Source organism: Eleginops maclovinus, chromosome 16 (genome assembly GCF_036324505.1).
Source record: "Eleginops maclovinus isolate JMC-PN-2008 ecotype Puerto Natales chromosome 16, JC_Emac_rtc_rv5, whole genome shotgun sequence".
NCBI lineage: Eukaryota > Metazoa > Chordata > Actinopteri > Perciformes > Eleginopidae > Eleginops > Eleginops maclovinus.
In genome coordinates this window covers 14824499-14847365 of record NC_086364.1, presented here as the reverse complement: position 1 = coordinate 14847365, position 22867 = coordinate 14824499, and the positions used below count along the sequence as shown (strand labels likewise).

Here is a 22867-nt window from a genome sequence, read left to right as displayed (position 1 = left end):
GGAATCATGAATGGCAGACAAATGTTTTAAATTAAGTGCCCAACCTTTTAGCACAGCAACAAGTCTCAGAGCAGAGCAACAGATATAAATGATGCATAGTTGAGAGCAAGCACCTGTGCATTGCCCCAGGCTTATTCAGCCACAAAATGAAACCACACAAATTGAAGAGGTAGAAGCTACAGTGGAGCCTGAAAGCGGGCCGAAGGAGAAATGTGCCTTCAGCATGGTAACTCATTTTTAGAGGCTGTGAATACAATTTGAACTTGCTTGTTACAACAAAGGTATGATGAGCATATCCAATGAGGAACCATTAATTAACCACAGAATCCCAACACGCGAGTCACACTTATCTCACCTGAGGAATACATTGCGGTTGCCCGTGGTATCTGACCAAAAGCTTTACAGCAGCCACATGAACATTTTCAGTTAGCCGCTTTATTCTGGTTGATATTAACAGACTTTGCAGATGGCTGCTTGACCAGAGTCAGAGAACGATTGCGATGGAAAGGGTAAGATTCCACTGCTGTCTCCCAAGCATAGCTGGGGCATGGTTGCCTCATTATCACGACAGCACTAAAGGGACATAATATGTGGTGGAAGGCTAAACATGGGGAACCTGGAAGATTCATTGCAAGGGCTCCCTCGACCAAAAGCACTGGGATTTTTTTCATTGGATTTTGGAATATTGCAGAAAAGTGTTTGCCAGAAGCAATGCGTGGTGACGTTAGGAAGTCTCATTTGGTTTATAATTTAGAGGCATCATCACTGTTGTTTTTTTAACCGTAGTTTAATTGCGCAGTAAGAATTACAATAAGAAATAGAAAATGTCATGCCTAATTGAAAAGGTGATAAAAGCCTCGTGCCAGAGACATTCGATTGGCAGTAGATTTGTAAAACTTGTTATAAGGTGTTTTATATGAAGAGCTCTGATGACTTCAAGATGTGCAAAATTAGTGTGCGACTTGTAAAGCTTGGTTGGGCTGCAGTGATTTGCAGAGTGTTTATGAAGACCACAGCCACTCAGAGAAAATGACTTTTTTTTTCTTGCAGACATACTTCATTTGAATGAATGACATGACCTACAGTTTCTTTCTGAAGTATCCAGCCGCGGAACAAATTAAGAGACCACTCCAATTTTTTCTTAACTCTTTATCTCTACATGTATGGCAGCCATTCCAGTGTGTGTTGAATTCCAACACGGTGAAAAATTGCCAGTAGTTTATAGAATACAATAATAAAAAATCCTTTAACTCAAAAGACGTACCTATAAATAATCAAACAAGAGAAAGTGATCATGCTGAAGTGGTCTCTAAAAATGTTCCGCAGCTGTATAATACAAAGGTTAAAAGCAGAAGGAGGAAAAAGGTAGAAGAGGGCGACAGGTCGGCGGGACTGATGGAGGTGGCTGATTAGATGGCTTCCAGTGCCACCCACCACCCTCCTCATCTCAATCAGTGGCACCTCAGCTGACACTTTAGTCGGCAGATCCAGAGTAACGTCTGTCACTGCTACGACACACTGGTAGAAGGCAGAACTAACACTTGACGATTTTCAGCAACAGATAATGGTGGTGTAGCTGAATAATGCAGACCCAGGGGATGTTGACCATTCACAGAAGCCAGACAAAGGAGGGGGAAACCCCGCTAGGTGAACAGTAGGGTTGGAGAGTGGCTTGCCCCTTTCTCCCCCCTGGCGCTGACACGCCCACTCAGCCATATAAATGAAAACAAGCCTGGCACTTGCTGGTGGCCACAGGCACACACTTATATCGACATGAAAGCACCATAACAAACGGTCACATATTAACATAAACATCAAACACAGGCTGCTAATGTGTGGCTGTGAGTGACAGCTCAGTGTGCGGAGGGCTGGATGTTGCTATCAGTCAGACCAGCAATAATGGAAAGGTGTTACCTATAACCAACGAAACTCGGTAAGTCAAACCCATAAGGTATCCTATTATCATAATTATTTGTAACAAGAAATAATTGCCAACGTGAATTCAATCTTTAAAGCAACTAAACATGTCTTTTAATTGTATTTTCAAATGGTTATCATATTTATTTTTCTGCATTAACATCCAAGGTAACAAGGAGGAATCATCATGAGGTGAAATGATGAACCACATCCATCTAGTTCCTGAAATTAGTACTTACAGATACACTGCATCCATTAAGTGCAAATCCCTCATATCTTTCAGCCTTTATTCGAAGGGCTTTTTCAACGAGAATAAAAAAAATACTTATCCATCTGCGGGGTGGCACTCAAAATAGTCCCAGTATACTTAAGACCGTGAGCTCAAGAGAGCAAGTCTACAAGACACACTGTGCAACTTCTTACTGAATACATGTGTTTGTGACTGTGTGTGTATGAGTGTAAACTGAGACAGAAAGAGCTTCTGGCAGCAGCACTGGGGGAGGAGTCAGTCTCGGACTGCTTTATTGCCCAGAGAAATCTTCTGTCACCCCTCTGAGAAGATGAGCTACCTTGGATGAAAACTGAGGACTGTCAACGCGACTGGATAATGCAGCCATCCACAAAGGACAAAAGAGGACGAAAAAATAAACTTCACATTCTGAATTGTTTGTAAATGGCACACAGATGTTTTTGATCTCCACTGCCATTTCAATTGAGCAAACCCACCAGACAAAGAGGTGGCTGAAGTGGTGCCACCCCAAACTGATTTCACAGAAATGAGACGATGCATGCTTTTGCAAGGCATGGAGGTAGCTTCTGCCTAAAGAATACCAACAAAGCGAAGTTCATGAAGAGTTTAAGTTGCTAAACAACAAAAGACTGGATGGACAATAAAGATGGAAGCAGCATTTTACTACTAGTGTATAAGCATAATGAAAGTGACAAAAAGTGTCGACCCAATGTTTTCAGCCTTTGTAACAAGAAAGAAATATGCTTACCAAACAACGCACTTAATGTGAATTGGAAAATGTTTTCAGTTCTTAAGTAGAGTTGCAATTATGGGTTGTTAACTTGATCCGAATATAAATTAACTACCACTACATTACCACTTATTATCAATTTTAATTCAGGTAATTTGCCAACATTGAGTTTCTCCAAAGTCTCAAATTGACTATTTTTTATTTCATTGCAAATTGAATATCTTGTGGTTTTTGACAGCGGGTTGGACAAAACATACATTCAAAGCTTTTGCCCACGAAATAGGAAAAAGTAACCAACATTTTTTTGTATTTATACATGATTAAACTAAAAAAGGTTAATGTATTGTTAGTTGCAGCCCTACTCTACAGACAATATCCTGTCATTTGTCTTGCCTGTTTTGTTCTTTTTAGACACGGACAACTAGTGCAACTCCTTTGTATTCAACTTTCTACTGAGAGACGCATTAAATCGTCGTTCTGTGTCAAATATCAAAATATCCCATGTGATTGCGTGGCCAACTTTATAGACAGTATCAGCAGGTTTCCCTCTTCAAAGTTACTTCCATATGATGTGATATGTGACGCTCTTTTTTTACGAGTTACAATGAAACTGTAATATTACTATCACTATGAATGCGGACTCGTCTCTGAACTCAGCAACTATGTGAAAAGTAAGCAAATGTATGTGGGTTAAAAGGGTTTGTAACAGTTCTTCCAAAAATGCACCTGTTACACGCCCAGGGGGTGGGCTTGCTTCTGGACAGTAATAGCTGATATGATAACTAGAACAAATAATGACCACTGTTAAATGTCCCATAATATTTAGGGACAGAGATGTTGAGGATTATATCAAATATATTATAAATGAAACAGAATGTATTCCGCATTTCCATACAGCACCTTTTTGGGGATATATGTGTGGTAAAAATATTTTACCCTCACAGATGTTTCATGCAATGTGGGGTTGCCCAGTATATTCTTCTGGATACATTTTAATCCCGTCGATTCAAGCATTTTGTTGAATGAAAGAAGGGTTGAGCATTCAGTGGCAGACAGACCTAGTGGTGAGAGATTATCTTTCGGTCTTTCAGGTGCCTGTGCTGTATCTGCACTTCTGAAGAGGCAATGAGCACGACACCAAGTCAAATCCAACTCAATGGATCCAGATGCAGCATGTTTCCTTGTGATGGTGAGCAGAAAGCTAAATATTGTTATCTAAAAAGGGATCACAACACTTCTATTATGAATGGCTAACAAATGCAAAGGTGCAACGTGGCTAATGAAGACAGCATCATACCAAAAATGATGTGTCAAACCGTAAAGAGAAAACCAACGCTGACACTTCTGCAAATGTACTGACAACACTGTATTCGACTCTATCTCAGATGATATGATGGGTGAGCAGGATTATGTTTTGACTGTACAACACTAAAAAGTTGGGACACTACTCTCACTATTTAGGAATTCAGTGATGAAGAGGTAGTGAGTTTGCACTTTTACAATTAATTGAATGTTTTTAATCTGCTGTTCATTTATTCAAGCCATCCTGTTGGGACTTTAGTACTGTAGTTTCCATGTGATATTTGCAAAGCACAACTGAAGAGGCGAATGGGTTGACTTTACTGTAGCACTTTTCCTAGAGGATGCATCCCGACAAAAAGCATAAACGCAATAAACGGTGCAGGTTTAATACATATAGATATGTTATGCAATAGCACAACTTCCTTGTCAGTCAGTTAAATGTCTTTTTCTTACCTGGGCCATCTGATACAGGGAGAGGTGAATTAAGCTTGGGTCTCTTTGCAGTGGGGGGTCCGACATCCAGCAGATTGTCAGCCATCCTGGTCGTGATATTTTATGAATGGTTTATGTTGCAGAAAAATAACAACAGGATGAGTCCACGTTGTCGACCTCTGGCTTGTAAAAAAAAAATCAACTTTTCTTATCGTTTCGCGTAAAGGAGCAATGGACTGTTTTTTGTTTTTTTTTCTTGACTGGCAGACTGGCTAAATGCTGCCTGGAGAAAAAGGTTTCAAAAGAAAGGCAACAGCGCCACGCTTCGCCACCGAAGATCACCCCATGATAATCCAACACCCAACACCCACATAATTATCCTCAATAATAACGTCCAAAAATTATTTCAGTTCGAGAAAAATAAATAAAAATCAATCATAAAATATTACACAAGGCGTAAGCAAATCCCTTTCTCCGCAGATCGCCGGTTTCACGTCTGTACAGAATCATTTTTTTCGCAGTCGAAACGAGCAGCCATAAAATCAATTTCGGGCTTAAATAAAAAGAGCAAAATTCCCAGAATATTTTTTATGAGCTGGATTATTTTTGTGGTCGCTGTCTCCCGGTAAATTCAGCGTCTCGGGACGGAGATACGGCGAGAAACGGCGCTCTCCAAAAGGGAAATCAAATATACAGTGGGCTGTCGAGACGGTAAAAACCCGTGTAATCCTCAAATGTTTGCATTATTTCTCATCGGAAGGACTAACACTTCGATCTTCTGTACGAAAAAACCCGTTTGAGCCCGGTCTGAGTAGCTCCGATCGGTTTTTAAAATTAATGCTCCCCCCGAAATCCTGATTCTGAGCCGCGTCAAGATGGCGGCTGTTGATTCCTCCGATACAAAAAAAAGTTTTTTTTCTTCCCAGCTAGACTGTGGAGGGAGGAGGGAGAGGTGTCGCGCTATGACGCCCTGACGTAAACCTGTGTCCCACCGTACGTCATGTGGACGTACGCTGAACTGCCTCTAGGGGTGGAATAACCCAACAAATACCACCGTACTATGTTGTTACTTTCAAACCCACAGAGAAGTAACCATGAAAATTTACTCAAGTTCTGTAATTAATAGAATTTTGAGATACTTGTACTTTACTTTTCAATGTTATGCTACTTTTTTATTCCACTACAATTCAGAGGTAAATTGTTTACTTTTACTCCACTACATTTATTTTGTACCTTTAGATTTGAATTAATAATGTGAAATATAATCAACACTTAAATGAGTCTTTTGTTACTCATGGAGTAACATTCACAAGCTACTTTGCATTATACAAAGTCATTAAAGCAGATGCATCTTTACCAACTTTGATAAACACATTAATGCATCAATCATTATAATCAAAACATATCATATATATATTATTCTGAAATGGACTAATTTGCATAATAAGTTCAAGTATATTTTGATTCCAATAGTTTAGCTTGAGTTGTTACAGATTATACCGACACTGTTTGTCTATGGTCTATATTGACCATGAATAATTATGAACAGTAATGCAAATCTGACAGCAAAGGTTTGATATTACCGTTCACCGCTCCATCTGTAAATAATTCAAACAAATTATTGTAAGTTTAGGATCTCTTTTCAGTTTTTTTCTCTAATAAATGTGCTCAATTTAAGACGCTAAGTAACTTTGTTGATACCCTGTCTGGATACCAATAAAATAGGTCATTTGATCCTTAACTAGAGTTATAACAATAATGGTTAGTAACAAAGTAATGAATAAAACACTTCCACTTAAAGTCAATGTGTTGCGTTTAAAAGCTAAATAGTACATAACTAATAGAAGCAAAATTTAAGCCTACATACATCATTGAAAGTAAAAGTATTTATAATGCAGCGTATCTAACCCTGCTATTTTGCATATAAGATTGCCATTACTAATTCAGTTACATGTAAACTGAACTTAATCTTGACACTGGTTTGAAGTGGAGTACATTTTAAACTACTTTATATTATGATGGGTAATTTAATACATGGCAATGTTTCATATTTTATAACAGCGTCTAATGTTTTGTTTGTCAAATCTCAATCTACAAAAGCAACAATGTAAGGCAATGCAAAGTATGGTGCAAAAATACACACAGTATAACACAGTACAGTACAAATACAGGATTGGAAGTAGTGTACAGGCTACACTGTCAATTCAACCAGACAAAATGTACCATCATTTTATTTTATTCAATTGTGACCTTCACTTGCATACCCATTAACGTGCTATGTACAAAAACATTTCTAAAGAAAGCAACAATTCCTTAAAACTTGGCTGTAGCAGGCCACTGAAATACTGTCTGACTGCAGACATGTAGTAGTGTCTCGCCCATTTCAATTTCCCATTTTGAATGTTTAGAAAAAGAAGAAAAGGATGTTGGTATAACTGAAGCCTTATTGTCTTGCATTTCATACTTTTTGAAATGATACAAATGGAGCATTGCTTACAAAAACACACAACCACACTGTTTTACAAACACGCTTTTTTACGGACATGCAGGCAAACTGAGTACACAAGTGTTATTCCAACATTGTCAAATCACCCAATTCTTTAGACTTTTTAATACTCTAGTACATGCGTCTATATAAATAATAGAAAATGCTCAGAAACTATACAATATAAAGCCATACTATACACAAAAAGTGAGCTCCTTTGCAAATGTCTCTGAACAGTGAATATAGAAATGTTATTAAACAAGCACAAGATAATCTGCAAACGAAGGAGAAATGAGATATTAAGAAAAGCTCCAAGTGATGGCAATAACACTCTTTGGCATCAAAATTCTCCGTGTGCCATTCTGCTGGGTCAGAATGGCACTTACATCTCGATCAGTCAACCCAAAGCAACATTTAAGATCATGTTGGTAGAAAAAGAAAAGGGGCTAAAATAGAAAACACAGCTATGTAATTATTCCTGTTAATCCCAAATACAATATTAATAGAAAACAAACATGTTATCAAAAAAACCAGGAGGAAACAAAAGAACTGTTGCTTATGTGCTTTACTTGACACTGAAGTATCTTGATCTATATTAAGCGCTTAACCATAAATAAGAACAAATATTATTCTACCTTTATTTTAGTTTAACAAAAACACCCTTTTAGGCTGGTAAAAGGGTTGTGTGCTCATAAGTGTAAAGAAGGGAATTCTCCTTTTCAAAGTAATTATTATTGCATTTAAAATCAGCCCAACTCCATTCGAGCAATATAAAGTGCACAATGGAAGGCCAAACAAAAAGGCAATGGGGCCAATTGATGTTGAATGTTTGGTATGCTTACATTTAAACGTAAACATTAAGAAAAAAGGCACTGCTATTTCTTTACCTTAGAAAACATCTTTTTAAAAAAAGGTGTTTAAAGCACAAAAGTTAACATTATCCTGCTAAGCTTAAGAGATATATTTAGTGTCTTAAGAAATTAAAGCAACACAAAACGGACAGCGAAAAAAAACAAGTAGAAAGTTAAAAGGCACGAACAAAACAACCAATTATCAACCTATTAGGCATTTGTTAAAATAACGTGTCTGATGATAAAAGAAGGCAAATGTGTCCCTTGTGTTGTTTGCATTATTACTTTAAAAATACTGATCGGTTTAAGTGTTGTTATAGATATTGAAACATCAAACAAGTAAGACACTGAAGTGGATTTCATGGTTAAACGTATTTGCCTCTGAGCACACAATCCTTTTGCTAAGAAAACAATAAAAGAGAGAAGTTGTAACAGCAACAGAGATGTACAGTTTTATCATGTTGATTTCCTTAGTCATCTGACATATTAGAAGTCTTTAAGGAATAAAAACACATAGGCAATCATACCAAATATATTTGTTGCACTGCCTTTGCATCGACAGTGCCGTTATTACATTAAGTTTCATGCCATAGAAAGAATGAAGCAGCTAATGCATCCAACTGTTTCCATCAAATAGTATATTTTAAATAATAAAATAAAGACTGGCGCTTCACATAGAAAGTTCAAGTTTTGTGTAACAATAAATACAATAGAGCACATTAAGTTTAGATTAGTGACATTCCACTTTGATTATCCATGGCTAAAAAGCCATATCACCTAACACTGTGTAATCCATAGCAAAACCTAGGCAGTTGTTTTCTGTATTTGATCTACGGTCAAAATAGTCTACAGGTACAGCAGTGCCTTGTAGGATCCATCGAAATACTCATCAACATCTAACACAACTCCAGATCTAACCTCAGCTACGATGCAGCTATCGTTGCAAGCATGCTGATTAAATGTGGCTTGGACATGACACGGTACTGAGGCAATACAACGATCTTAACAGGGGCTAGAGGAAAAAGCTGACATTAGATTTATATTTCCTCCGACCGCAGTCCTGAAATGTTCGTCCTGATCCTGCAAGTCATTTGATTAACTCATAGGCAACTCTCCTTATCAAACTTAGCCTGATCTTTTTCCTAAACAGAGCCATAAAAACGAACACACACACGAACACACACACAGTATGCATGCAAATACACTCATTCGACGCGCAGCTTAGCCTTGTTGGCCCTTAGCCTGTATTGATTAGTTTCTGCTGTGCTTCTCATGAAGAATTTTCTGGTACTCAATGAAGAACAAGGAAATAGGCTCTGTTGCATTCTAGTTCAGGTTTTACTAATACATATCTTGTATTATTACGGTATTATTTCCCTTTAATTGACACACATTGTGATGTTCTTCATGTTGTAGCACTTTCCGTATGTATAGTAAGCTCTTGTTTAATAAAAGGATTAATAGCAAAGCATAGTTTACAAAGTTGTAACAAAATGTAAGCAGTTTTACCCAAAAAAGTTTGCTTATTTACAGTTTTCCCTTTTTATGATATCCTTCTGTTACTCAAACGGCTTAGTCTACACATAATTCTACTCTAAAGGCACTTAAAAGACATGAAAGAAAAAAATTAAGATTAAAGGTGTACAGATAATCAAGTTAATGGGAGAAAATTGCGATCTGTAACAGGCAAGAAAAGGTCTGAGAGACATCACATCATACTTCCTCTGTATGTTCCTGCCTGACGGTCAATTTGAGGTCCAGCCAGCACCCTCCAGTGTAAATATCAGCCAGTCAGATTTACATTACGAACAACCTGCTGTCTACCTTTTGCAGAGAAGAGGGCTGCGGATCTTTCTCTCTGATTCTAGGACCAAATCTATTGTGAATCTACAAATGCCAAATGGCAGGAACAAGAGCTTAAAGGGTAGACAATTTAAGATAAAAGCGCCATAGTAGGATATTTTTAGAGTCGTGTTAACTCTCCAACACTGTCATGCGCTTCATCGCATTTGTCCTTCTTGATGTCTTTTTGGGACGTTTGGGGTGTATTTTGCTGGGCCGATGATGAGATGAGAAGTTGTTGGGTTGCAGAAGAAGAAGGTCCGTCTAGGTGAGATGAAGGTCTTCTAGCATTTGAGGTTTCTGAAGAGGAACGCCTTTCATGGCTGACTGCCTCTCTCCCATGGCTGAGCCCTTTGATAGTTGTGGAACCAGCGCTGGCACTGGGTACCGTATTATGTGTGCTGCTCGCTGTTATGCTTGTTGCAGGAACCATGCTGGCGATTTCATCAGTGGGTGAGCGTCCGATGCTACCATCCACCTGTGCCCGGATCTCGGGTGACACAGAGAGTTGGTACTGAGGCACAGGGCCACTGTCACTGCTCTTCGGGTAGAGGAAGGTCTTCATCTGACCTTTGCCTTTGACGTTAACAGTGCCCCGATAATCAAACTCATAATCCATACCACTAAGCACGCAATAGCTCTCCTCACTCACCTGCACACGACACTCCACCCCTGTTGTATCCATGCGACTGGCGATGTTAACTGTATCGCCCCAGATATCATAGAGAAGCTTAGTAGTGCCAATCACTCCCGCTGTCAGAGGCCCGTGATTGAATCCAATGCGAAGCTTGAAGCCAAAGCCCAGCATGTTCTTGTTGAAGTCGTCCACCACACGCATCATTTCAAGGGCGAATTCGAAAAGGGCGCGAAGATGTGCATGAGGATGTGCTGCGTCGGCACACTGCTGCGCGTTGAGTCCTGCTGCTGCCATGTACGTGGCACCGATAGTCTTGATCTTTTCCATATTTGAGAATGTAGGCTTTCGTAGCAGCTCGTCAAAGTCTCCAATTAGCTCGTTGAGGACACGATAGCACTCCTTGCCTCCCTCGTAGCTTTCCTCATAAAACTCACTGAAGTTAACAATACTGGCAAATATCACACCCACATTGTCGTGGTTCTTGGAGTAGCTCTGTGTGACCTTTAGCTGCTCGGCCACATGGATGGGGATGATGTTGCGTAGCAGCCAGTCGGCCTGGTCTCTCATGTTCTGGATCTTGATGCGGTGTTGATCAGCCTCAACGTTGCCATGGTAATGCAGGCGGTGACTAACTTCAAATTCACGGTTAAGGAACAAGATAAGGAGGAGGACCAGGAAAAAGGCCACGCAGGCTTCTGTGCCCAGCAGGTCCTTTGGGGTTGGGTCTGCTGGACTTTCAGACATGACGATGGAGCTGTTACTGTAGCTGGTATTGCTTTTGACATCCGACCTGGTGGAGAGAGAGTGAGAGAGAGAAAGAGGGAAATGCAGGAAAATTTAAAAAATGGTCTTATTAGCAGCGTCTATTTCTATAAGTAATAACCGCAACTACAAAGAGGAACCTGTGATCTAAGTTTTTCATACATTACATATCACACAGTGGTTGTGTATATGTTATGACAATAGACCTTTGAATCTTGAATCTACAAAGGCTTTTGGCATACGTTTCTTGCACCCTACTACATTTACTACTCTTTTTAACAATCCTGCAGGTAACACACAAGCCCCATTTTCAGCAATTATCTACAAAAAACAAGTAAACTGACTGGTTACAAACTATGACATCAAGAATGCTAACAATAATATGTGTACTCACCACAAAAACAGACTCTTAGCAATGCTGGAAGAGATAAAACACAAATAGCAGTTATTAATGCTTTAAGTCTATGAAGAAATCCAGCAACCTATCTTTTCTTGAAAATAAAATCAGTCATCCAGTGTCCTTGTGTCACTGTTATTGACCACATAATTCAATTAGATCACATTTGTTAAATATGTAACTTCATTTCATTGTCTCTCTTCAGTATGTCATACCTGCAGGGGGAGCTGAATATCAAGGCAAGCATTGCTAGCCCCACCAAAGTTGCGAGAACTGAGCGCATCCAATAGCTGAGTTGGCAGAAGTTGCAGTACTGAATGATAGCTATGATGACAGCACAGCAGATGAACATGGTGAACTGGGGGAAATATGAAGCGCATCATTAGTCAAAGGATCCATTAAGATAAGCAAATACAATTCGCTGACAGATTTTTACAATTAAAAGACCTATGCTGATTATAATTAAGTCAGATGGACATTTTTAAGGCAGCCCTACAGGGAGGTGTATAAACAAATCCCACCTGAATTGAGAGATGCATGTCACAGGTAACATGGGAAAAGACGGCCACAGTGGGCAGGGACACCAGGACGGCTCCTATAAAGTGACGCGCTATCCATCCTGAGACCAGTCTCATCAGCATCCGAGTGCAGCTCAGCACAGTGTCCAGGTAGAAAGCCATTCTGAGGAAAAAAACAATGAACTCTTTTTTACCATAATAACAGGGTAAGGGTTACAGATGCCCGACAAAAATATGGCCACCTGATTTACATGGAAATTAATCCTAATATTGTGTGTCATGCCAAACATCTGGCCCAAAACGTGCAAAAAAACTCCAAAAAAAACCAAACCATTATTACCACCTTATAAAGTACTTACATATTAGTTCACATAACATGTTTAAAATGTGTGCAAAATGTCAAATGAACTATTTGTGAGCATTAACAGTAAAATACAAAACCAAAACAGTCAAAACTAGTGCTGTCACATTAGTCACATCAGATTTTCACTACACAATTTACATGGCAAAGAATAATTTCAGCACGGTTTCTATATCAAATTTGGTTGAAAAAAACAATCTTTGTTTGTTGAGCATGTTTTGCCAATTAAATACAATCTGGATATAGTTAGTTCATCTATTTCTGTATCAGCAGTCTAAAAAATAACAGTTTCTCAGCATCCTGTGAGTAATGGACATATCGTGTTACATTTGCTTCAGTAAGGTGCAGTTTTTCAGTGTTAAAGTTGCACAATTAGGAGCAAACTCTCCAATGTGGCGTAAAGAGCCCATTTCTATTTTGGGATTATGCCTTTAAGGAAATAAAATGCTAACACATTAAAACAGGAACAAATATTTGTAGGGTTATATTTAAATCTTGTTTTGGGGTAAGCAGGCTAATAACAAGCAGGCTGTATTTAGCAATGGGAGCACAGTTTAAAACCCACACTCTATATTGAGCATCTCACCGTATAGCAAACAGAAGAGCAACAGTCTCCAACAGGGTGGCTCCAGCTGTCAGAATGAGTGCTGGTGTGGACAAGCTCTGCTGGGTGACAAGCGGTCGAAGGAAACAGGCCAGTGAGAGAGCCAGAAAAACTAAACAGCAGAGCAGCATGTCCAGAAAAGAGCTGAATGTTGGACTGGCAAAAGTTTGCACCGGTGCTTGGGTTTCCACCTGATGAGGAAATAACAGACAAAATAAAAAATAGGAATTTTTTTTTTTTTTAGTATTTTAGAGAATATGGCTTCAGTTCCAAAATGAGAGTAGTGCATTACTGAAAAGTAGTCTCACCAAGGATCTGCAGCACAAATACATGATCCAATATTCATGATGCCTTGGAATTTCATTATCCACCAATCAACAATAACTGAATGACTTAAGTAAACCTCTACTGAAATCTATAACCATGTCAATGACCCAGATTCTAGAGACTAGACGCTGTAGCAACAGTTGCAGCCGCGACAGCCGAGATGCACTTCTGAGGTTACACCAGCAGAGGACATCACAACCTAATACAAAACTACTTTAAAGGTCCTGCAGTGATTTCTATTTGCCGCAGTCTTGACCAGTCTGGCCACAACACAGTGCTAATAGGCTTCCCAGACAACACACAGACTCCAGAAAAACACAAACACAGGTAACGCACCCAGGTAAAGACGGCAACAATAAAAAAAAATGCAGATTTTCATTGACAGTTGTCGAACACATATGCATGTCGACTCATTAAACATGCATGCATACAGGCACTATAATGTCATCAGCTCACACACCTCTTCCTGGTAGCTTATCCGGTAAGCGGACTCCAGGCTCCTCTCCAGGAAGGTGAGGCTGAGCTTGTTTATTGGGGGTCTATAGAAATAGTCCTTCATAAGGCTGTCAAGGAAAAACAAAAAGTAATTACAAGCTTAAAATTGGCCAAGATTGACATCTGATCAACTGTTATATTTAATGTCAGACATTAGTTTAATTTCTTTTGCTATGTATCCATCATTGGATCACTCTTACCTGTCCTCTTTAATAACGTCCACAAAGTGAGCATCGCTCCTCTCCCTGAAGTTCTTTGAGCGTAGAGGGATGAGCGCCGAGTGGTCCATGCCCATGGTTCCTCCACTCCACGTCTTCTTCTCCTTCTCCTGCAGCATCTCACACAGCGACGTCTGACTGTTGGTCAAGGCTTCCAGTTGCGGACCGAGCAGGCCGTTCAGAGCTTTGGGGCTGCGTCCTGCCGAAACCGCTGGGGAACACTTCAGATTTGTAATGTCCTAAAATGAGAAGGGGGGGGGGGGGGGCAACATCTGACTATTCAATGATTTGGTAATGGATTTATTTGAAAAAAGAGCAGCAATTAAATTAAGTAGTCTAAATATAAATTATAGAGCTAAAGAGTGCTTTAGTGACACCAATTTAAATGTGTCTGTGGCACACTTTATCTGGGACTCATTAAGTCCTATTTTTTTAATAAGATTTTCTATTAATCTTCTTTTTTTTAAAACTTTTTGCTGATGGGCATGAGACAGTGTAACCAGGCTGGTTCATGTACTACATAAAATGAAATATAACAGGTTGGAAATTTTAAAAAAGCATACATATAAAACCTATCAAAGGCTAACCTTGCTGCTGTTTGTCTTGTGGTCATCATGGCAGCCATTGTGCACTGCTCCTTCCTCCAGAACCTGATCTTCCACTGGTAATAGAACCACACTGCATGATATACAAGGGGACTGCATGGAGGTAGAGGTTGGAGGGGGGCATTATGGAGGGAGATGCAGCAGACGGAGAAAGAAGAAAGATAATTAATACATGGAGAGATAAATATTAAGTGAAGCATGTGGGCAGATAAAACGGTTAAAAAATGGCAAAGTTTGAGATTGAGAGTCAACTTGGGAGACGACAGAAAGAGAAACCGAGAGGAGATGAAGTCAAGATCAAGTTTTTTTTCATTCCACTCATCCTCTTTGAACTGAATGGAAAGTGTGTGTGTGTGTGTGTGTGTGTGTGTGTGTGTGTGTGTGTGTGTGTGTGTGTGTGTGTGTGTGTGTGTGTGTGTGTGTGTGTGTGTGTGTGTGTGTGTGAAAGTTCTGCTGTGCTATGAATGACCATGACACACACTACATAAAGTAAACACACAAAGAAAGCACACTGTGTACCAACGCCTAAGATCTTAAGATCTTAGCTCGTGTAATCCTTCAGCGTTAGCCCTGTCGGTATTTGTGCGAGAGCCACACTGGAAGATGAAAACCTTTAAGGGAATGAGTCATTCGTTGAAGCAGAAAGAAGGGAGAAGGGCATCCCACCTCCCTGCTTGAGGTTATTAGCATACCAAGGACCCCTGCTGGTTCTCCTGCAGGGGTCCCATCATCCTCTTCTTACTCTCCCGACACATGTATATGTCACCCCTTCCACCTGGCCGGCAAAGATCTAAAAGATCCATGCAGGTATCACGGGGTGCATGCGTACAGAAAAAGTAGGGTAATTCGGAAGGCATATTAGTGCAGGGTTTGAGGGTAATTATAACGGAATATTGGGCTGCAAAGTTTCGGTGTGTCAGTGACCTAGTGGTACGATTTGAAGCCAAATTACAAATCTAAGGAGGGCACAGTGAATGGAAATGTTCTGGATTGATGAGCAGAACATCAGAATGGGTCAGTTTTTATATAGACTACCTGCTGGGCAGCACAGTACTTTGAATTTCCTAATTAATAAGATCTTACTTTTAATCTAAATGTATTATTTATACATCTACGCTATGCTATTTTTAGTTTGTTTTCATGTCTGTTACTGGTATTCTATGTGATATCCAGCACTTTGAACTGCACTTATTGTATGAAAGGTGCTATACAAATAACGATTATTAATATTATTATTACTATTTTGTTCAAAATTGTGTGGAAAAACCATGTAATTAAATTTTAAAATGTGTTGCATTATCTTCACATTGTTTAAAAACTCCTTTTTCATTTCATCCACACAAAAGGAAGCTACTTGCATGCAAAAGATGAAAATATTTATTAAAGCCGATACACCCACATAAACAAAAGTACAGAGAGAGTGAAAATCAAAGAGGTTAGAGCAGAACATACCGCCCAGTGTTCTTCCTCAGGCTATATTGATGTGCAATGTGAAATCCTCCCCGGAAACATACCTTCTTTTTTTCAACAACATATAATTTTTCTCAGAGATAGTGTGCGCTCACCTTAGCACTATCTGGTGGCAAGATGCAGGCTGGAGGAGCTCCATCAGGTGTGTGTACCCTGCAATTGGGGCACTGAGGATCCACATGCTCATGCCCCACCAACCCCAACTGAGAACAGCTACAGAGAGAGTGAGGCTCCACCTTCCTGCTGGAGATCAGGTAGGTCTTCAGGCCTGAGAAGACAGAAACAGAGAGAAAGGATGTCACTGGAATTTGTTCTTACTTTCAGATCAAACTGGCCTGTTTCAGTCATCCCATGGTGTTGTTTTAGGATTCAACAAAGACTCAGTACAGGATGAATTCCCTCAGTGTAAAACATTAGCTGGTTCTCATATAGAAGTAGAATAAAGAGGTGGACAAGCAGAAAATAGGACACATACAGTACATGAGTCATATTTGCTTTCATAAGCACATACACAAAAGATGTGTGATGCTCTTGGAACGGGGTTTTGAATGATTTTCTCTCTCTAAGATTAGACAGATGAGCCAGAGAAGAAGTGGGAGAGCTGAAGAGACAATCACCACGACAACATAGCGAGGAAGACTTTCCGTGGAAGTCTCCCATAAACATTTCTTAATCTTCTTTCTAAGAAATTAAATAATGACTCTTCCACATGTGTTTCCTACAGGTGCAGTGTACGCATACATCTATGTGCAGAGTTCCTGCGTGTTGTGAGGGCCCCATGACGGTGAGAGAGTAACAGTTGGAGACATAACAGGCCAGGGTCAAATATTTGAACACCTGCGTCCTCCCACTTCTATCAACATGTTATCATTTCTATCAGTCCTACTAGTGTGTGCACGTGTATGTGGGTGAGTGTTGTGCCACATAATCTAACTGTCAGTGGACCTTCAGCTCCTGGCTCTAAGCATTGTCTGTCCTAAGTACTCTAGACAGGCCTGCCACTGCCTCGCCTCTGCTGAACCACCCTGGGGCTGCACTGTGACACACTCACAGAGACCACACATGAGTAACACAAGTGCACACAATCTTATTTGCAATGATACACATGCACGCAAATAAAGTTCCGGAAACAATTAAGAGACCATTCCACATTTTTCTTAAATCTTTATCTCTACATGTATGGCAGCCATTCCAGTGTCTGTTGTCAGTGTTGTCAGTAGTTTATAGAATACAATACCAAACAATAAAAACTCAAAGACATACTTACAAATAGTAAAACCAGAAAAACTGATAATGCTGCAGTGGTCTCTTAATTTTTTCCGGAGCTGTATATACAAACACTGAGATAAGTAGCTCAAGAAGCAGAAGCAAAAACATCCCCTCCAACCACCTACACACAGAGAGAGCCGAGCGGCGGAATAGATGGACGGCTCTGCTGTAGCCCGATCAATAGCCAGGTGGAGGAATATTCAGCGGAAGGGAAATGAAGGTGGTAACAAAGAACTAATTCCCTGCACCACTGATGCAGAATGACACAGCAGTGAGAAGAGGCATCAGGAAACTGTGGGGAGTGTTGAATGCCTGTAAAGATGTGTGTGTTTGCCAAAGACAGATGCACAGACACACACAATGCACACACATGGCTTTGACTGATTTCATTAGTTTGCTAATCAAATCTTTCCCTGCCTCCCACAGGGATATCTTCTGGCAGGTCAACAGGGTGGCTTTTAACCCTCTATTTTCTTCTTATCTCTTTACCTCAACAGTGTTTTCTCTTTACCGCATGTTTTATATCTTGAAATGATGTACGCAGTAACAAAAATGTCAAAGGGGGGTGTCTAATTTCTTCTCTTTTCTATCACTGGGTTCTTACATCCGAGCCAGGGGAAGACATGTCCTTTCTAGGGCTGAAACACACAGAACTACCACAGTCTGTGAGTCACACAGTATAATTTATTAATACATTTCAAGTTAGACTTAATGCAAATCCTATATATGCTATTAAAGCAATAGTGCCAGCTGAGTCATACCAAATCTGCATTAGTCGGGGGTGAGAGCCGAATCCAGCCAAACAAAAAATCACTGAACCAGCCTTTATTTTAATGTTACAGCTTATTAAAAGATAATGAGGTATTTCAAGCCAGATAATGTGCGCAGCGACACATTACTAGGGGAACATGGTGAAAGGCAGTAACAGCAAATAACAATTGGTAGTGGATGAAACAATTACTAGCCAGAAAGACACACACTTAATATAAAAATATAATTACAAACTGGTTGCCAGACATGAATACAAAGTAGAAACAAGTTAGAACACAACAGTAATGTAAAAAGGGGTCGAAACAAAAACAAAAAAACTAAGGAATGTGACAGGAAATCAGCTGCACTCGTCTTCATCGCGTTATGCTTTACAAATGATGCTGGGTTGATGTCAGACACTTTCAGAAAAGAACAGATCACCATGGTTAATATTTACAGAAAGAATCCATAGTGATTCCTTTAAGAGATTAATAAGATTGATCACCTCTTGTGGTCAGACTCCTGACAGCCAGAGAAAAGCATAATAAATCGACCACAGGGTCTTGGAAAGGTTGATGGCATTTTATCTGTGTGTGTTTGTATGAGAGGTAACGTGAGTTCAAGTGCCTGCAGATGTTTGCGCTGGTTCTTCAACATTCTGGAAGAAACTCTACACGATCCAATTTAGTGACAGATGAAAGTGCAATGTTGTCTCGCTGTAATATGTGGCTGTGATAAAATGTCCGGACCTGCAGCTGTTGTCCGATATCATCAGAATACAACTGTGCTCTAAAGGCGTTGTGGGTTAGGAAACCTCAGCTGAGTGTGTGTGTTTCTGACTATCCATTTCAGTCTCTGCACGTCCGCTTGATGATCTTGGATACAGGTTGTGTGTTTGCCTCGTGTCCTCTCTGATGACCCTGGGCTAATTCAATAGCATAACAATAAATTGAAGCCTATAGACATTATGGAAATTGAAGCATACTGTCTCGTGCGATGAGCTGACGGGGAACAGTGGGTAACCTTTCCCCTTGAGAGCCCAGTCACATTATCTCCCTCTCCAAGCCCTTTTGTTCAGGACAGAGGAAAGTGACATGAGAAAAGCATTTTGCAACCAAATAACACCATCCCCTCCGCCTTTCCCTTTCTCTCGCCACTTCATAACACGTCCACTCTCTTGTGGGATAATAGCTGTCCGTCCATGAACACCTCTTTGAATGAAGAGGAGCACAGTGCAGAGGCTACTTGTGCCATAAAAAAAAGTTGTATGAAACGCATCATTTGTTACTGCAATGGTCATTTCAAATCCTGCCAGCAAAATCGGTCATCAGCCTTCAAAATGGAAAGGACAATTAGCTGGAATACTTGTGTAATGGACACTTGTTTTGTAAGATAACAGTGACTTTATTCTTTGACCACCAAATTCTAAAGAAATTCCCTCAATGCAGTCCTGAGATATCATGCTTACGAAAATGAGTACAACTGGGACAACCTGAAAACATAAGCACTCCTCAGCTATTGCAAGTGTGGAGGCATAAACATCATTTAATTTTTACTTTGGATACACAACAAAACAAGAGATTTTGGCAAGAGATGCATGGATGCTACAGGTACAGTAGCTATAAATATTTAACTGTTTGGTAATTTATCTCAAAGTCAATCCTTTGCTTTCAAATTCCATTTACAACCAAAGAGGGACTGAGCACTGCTGTCCCAGGGAGCTTTACTAAAAGCAGCAAAACACGGAGGGCAACAGAGAGGGGAAGAAGAGTTGGCAGATATACTTGGATCAGCACACAAACAAACAAACAAACAAACAAACACACACATATCATGTGCCTTATCTTCTGATAATGACAGGTTTGCCTTCCAGGGCCAGGTACGGGAGCAGGAGGGCAGTGGAGCAGATGGTGCAGAGAAACTAGCATGTTAGGCAGGGCAGCTCTGTATGCCAGCTGGCACTGCCGGCCAGCAGCCACCACCGTCTCTCTCCACGGCATCCCTTTCCTGGGATATACTGTACATCCTGTCCCTGTCAGGGGGGTTGAAGAGGGCAGGAGGAACAGAAGGAAACCTGTCCTGTGTGAAAGGCTTAAACAGAAAGACTTTATTACTGCACGCAAAAACCAGTCAGAGCTGGTTGATGTGGCCAGGGAAAGAGAAGTTTGGGGCTCTCTGCTGGAGCTGTTACCTCAGCGACCCTGACGGAAAAGCGGGAGAAGATGGAAGGATGGATGGTTCACAAAAAGATAGTATGGATTGCAGAGATCTTGGTTAATATTCGAGCTGAAGAAAGAAGAGGCTAGAATGAGTCGTTTGGTAGAGGTGGTGAGTTTTTTTTCAACAAGTGCTGACTAACAGTGATCCCATTCAGTCAGAAATCATGAAAGACACATACATTTTTCATAAGAGATTGCCAAGGGACTCGCACTGTCATTTCTGATAGTGAAGGTGAAGCAGGGTTTTGTGTCTCCTGAGCCGTGAACAGGTGTGAGGTCTTTTCTTCACTTTGTATCAGCTACTCCCTTATGCTGAGCCCAGGTTACTTCTAAGGCATTGAAGGGCATGTAAGAAAATGAGCAGACATATTCACAGTGTTAAATTAGGGCAGTGTCTCCTCTCTCAGACAATGTCAAGCAGGGCCGTCTGACTGTCTCATGAATAATACAGAGACACGATCTCACACTACAGCCAATTACAAGTGCTATGATTAAAAATGTTGATTTTTTAAATATATAATATTATGTGCTTTTTCAAGGGGTTCTCAAATATTTTGGGTTGGGAAGCACTGCAGTAAAGCTAGCCTCTGCATGGGAGACTGTTGTGTAAGGTATCAAACTGAGCCTAATTCTGTAAGAAGTCAAGTAACATTTTTAGCAAAACTTGTATCCAACTGTGTAATAGACTGGACAAAGTCGGGGCTAGGTACACGTCAAACTCACTGAAGTGCAGCTAAACCAATACAGTTTTTTTTCACAAATATCCCAGATAACTCGCAGTGAGTTCTCAGCACGAGTTATATAAGCCGTAAATAAACTGCAAGGCTTGCTCACCACCTGGGCTGTTTCAGTTTGGGACAAAACACTTTTCTTGTGAACTGTGAATTTCATTACAGCACTTCTCTACTCACACAAAGGCACTCTGTAACGGAACAACAAGCCACACACAAGCCTCTCTTTCCGTTGCAATCAACAAAATATGTCAATATCCTTCCCCTCTCTCTGTCCCTCAATGCTGTAAACAGGGGTGGCACCGAAACAAAAGTTGTATCTTTGGCTGCAGTTTTTTTTCCTGGCGGCAATCCGGCCCCATTGGGGCTCACTCCAAACGAGAATAGAAACACTTGACATCCCTCCAAAGTCTTAAACTCTCGCCTGGCTGCGTCTGTCTTGCATATACTCTGCACTACTTCTGAATTTTGAGTCTTCGATCTTTCTATCCTTGACAGTTCCAGGCTGTTATGGTTTGTTGGCAGAACAATAGACAGGCCCCCCCGCCCCCTTGCTCAGTGGCCTGTATTTTCTCCCTCTTTTGTCAACCTCACTGTAGCTCATTTGCTACTTTCTCTTGCCATCCCTGTTCTTCTGATTCCACTGAGATACCCGTTGTCCTCATCACCATCACGTTAATGGCTCCTCTCTGCAAAGAATAGCTACTGCTGACGTCATCCCGAAAGCTCAAATTCACTTTCCATCTCATCATCCTCTCCTCCGTCAAACCCTGCTCCCCTGCAACCTCATCCGAATGCTAATGCTTCCACAAGCTTTAGATTTCTCTGATAATGGCGACCATAGGCTGCTTATGCTTTCAGCATCTGTCAATTTCACTTGTTTCCTGCTCAAACGGTTTCAAAGATTTTCTTGGGTCAGTCATTTTCTATTTAATAATGATCTGCCTTACAATGTCTTATTAACAGAAACACAAACACTCTCATTCAATCTTTAATTTGTTTTCAGTCAACTAAAGAATAAGAGATAACCACTTTCCATGAGAACAATAGGTTGACCCAGCCCTTAACCTTTTTAGGAGTGGGGATTTTATCTGAAGAAAATTGCAAATTAGCACATAAAATGAGCAATTTCAAATGACTTGAAAAAAGCAAAAAGACAGTCTTGCTTCTCACTCAACTGTAATTCAATCACATTCTGAATGACTACAACCCATTAATTTAACCCTGACCGAGTTTGTGGGTCTGGACAAATTATCTAAGCTAACAAACAACACAGAAAATATATCCCTCCCTCATATACCTCACCTCTCATCTTACTCTGCTCTTACACCACAGACATTAAAACAAAATGGCACATTCAATGGATAAGCTGAAAAAAAAACATGCAGGATCTTCTGCTGAGCACTGCATTATTCCCCGAGGACTCTTTATCTAAAGAAGGCCAACGATACAGAAGGATTAAATGAGGTTGCTTACTACAAGTTCAGCTTCTACCACAGAAACCTCTGAATCATACTCTGCTTAAGACAGTAATATGGGCTTAAGTAAACTGAGGTATCATGGCATAGCACATGCAGCATTCATAGCCCATGACATAAAATCTTGTTTGTTTTTTTGGATGAGCAGGAGCTTTACATTTGAAATTAATTAATTATTCATTATAATAATGTTTACATTAAATTGTATGCTTATTTG

General features: G+C 40.2%; 2 protein-coding genes across 7 annotated transcripts in view; both read right to left on the bottom strand.

Moving 5' to 3' along the window:
* crebbpb (CREB binding protein b) overlaps window positions 1–5514 on the bottom strand; it is a 36300-nt gene extending 30786 nt beyond the window's left edge. For all 6 annotated transcript variants that reach the window (XM_063903789.1, XM_063903791.1, XM_063903792.1 and 3 more), the window contains exon 1: window positions 4653–5514. In XM_063903789.1, coding sequence (XP_063759859.1) covers window positions 4653–4737 — 85 coding nt within the window. In that variant the 5' untranslated portion in view covers window positions 4738–5514. The remainder of the gene's footprint in view (window positions 1–4652) is intronic.
* A 1634-nt stretch (window positions 5515–7148) lies between these two features.
* LOC134878335 (adenylate cyclase type 9-like) overlaps window positions 7149–22867 on the bottom strand; it is a 28461-nt gene continuing 12742 nt past the window's right edge. Inside the window, 9 exon segments of the mRNA XM_063904302.1 lie at window positions 7149–11236; window positions 11603–11626; window positions 11821–11963; window positions 12127–12286; window positions 13071–13279; window positions 13876–13978; window positions 14111–14367; window positions 14716–14826; window positions 16299–16471. Coding sequence (XP_063760372.1) covers window positions 9931–11236; window positions 11603–11626; window positions 11821–11963; window positions 12127–12286; window positions 13071–13279; window positions 13876–13978; window positions 14111–14367; window positions 14716–14826; window positions 16299–16471 — 2486 coding nt within the window. The 3' untranslated portion in view covers window positions 7149–9930.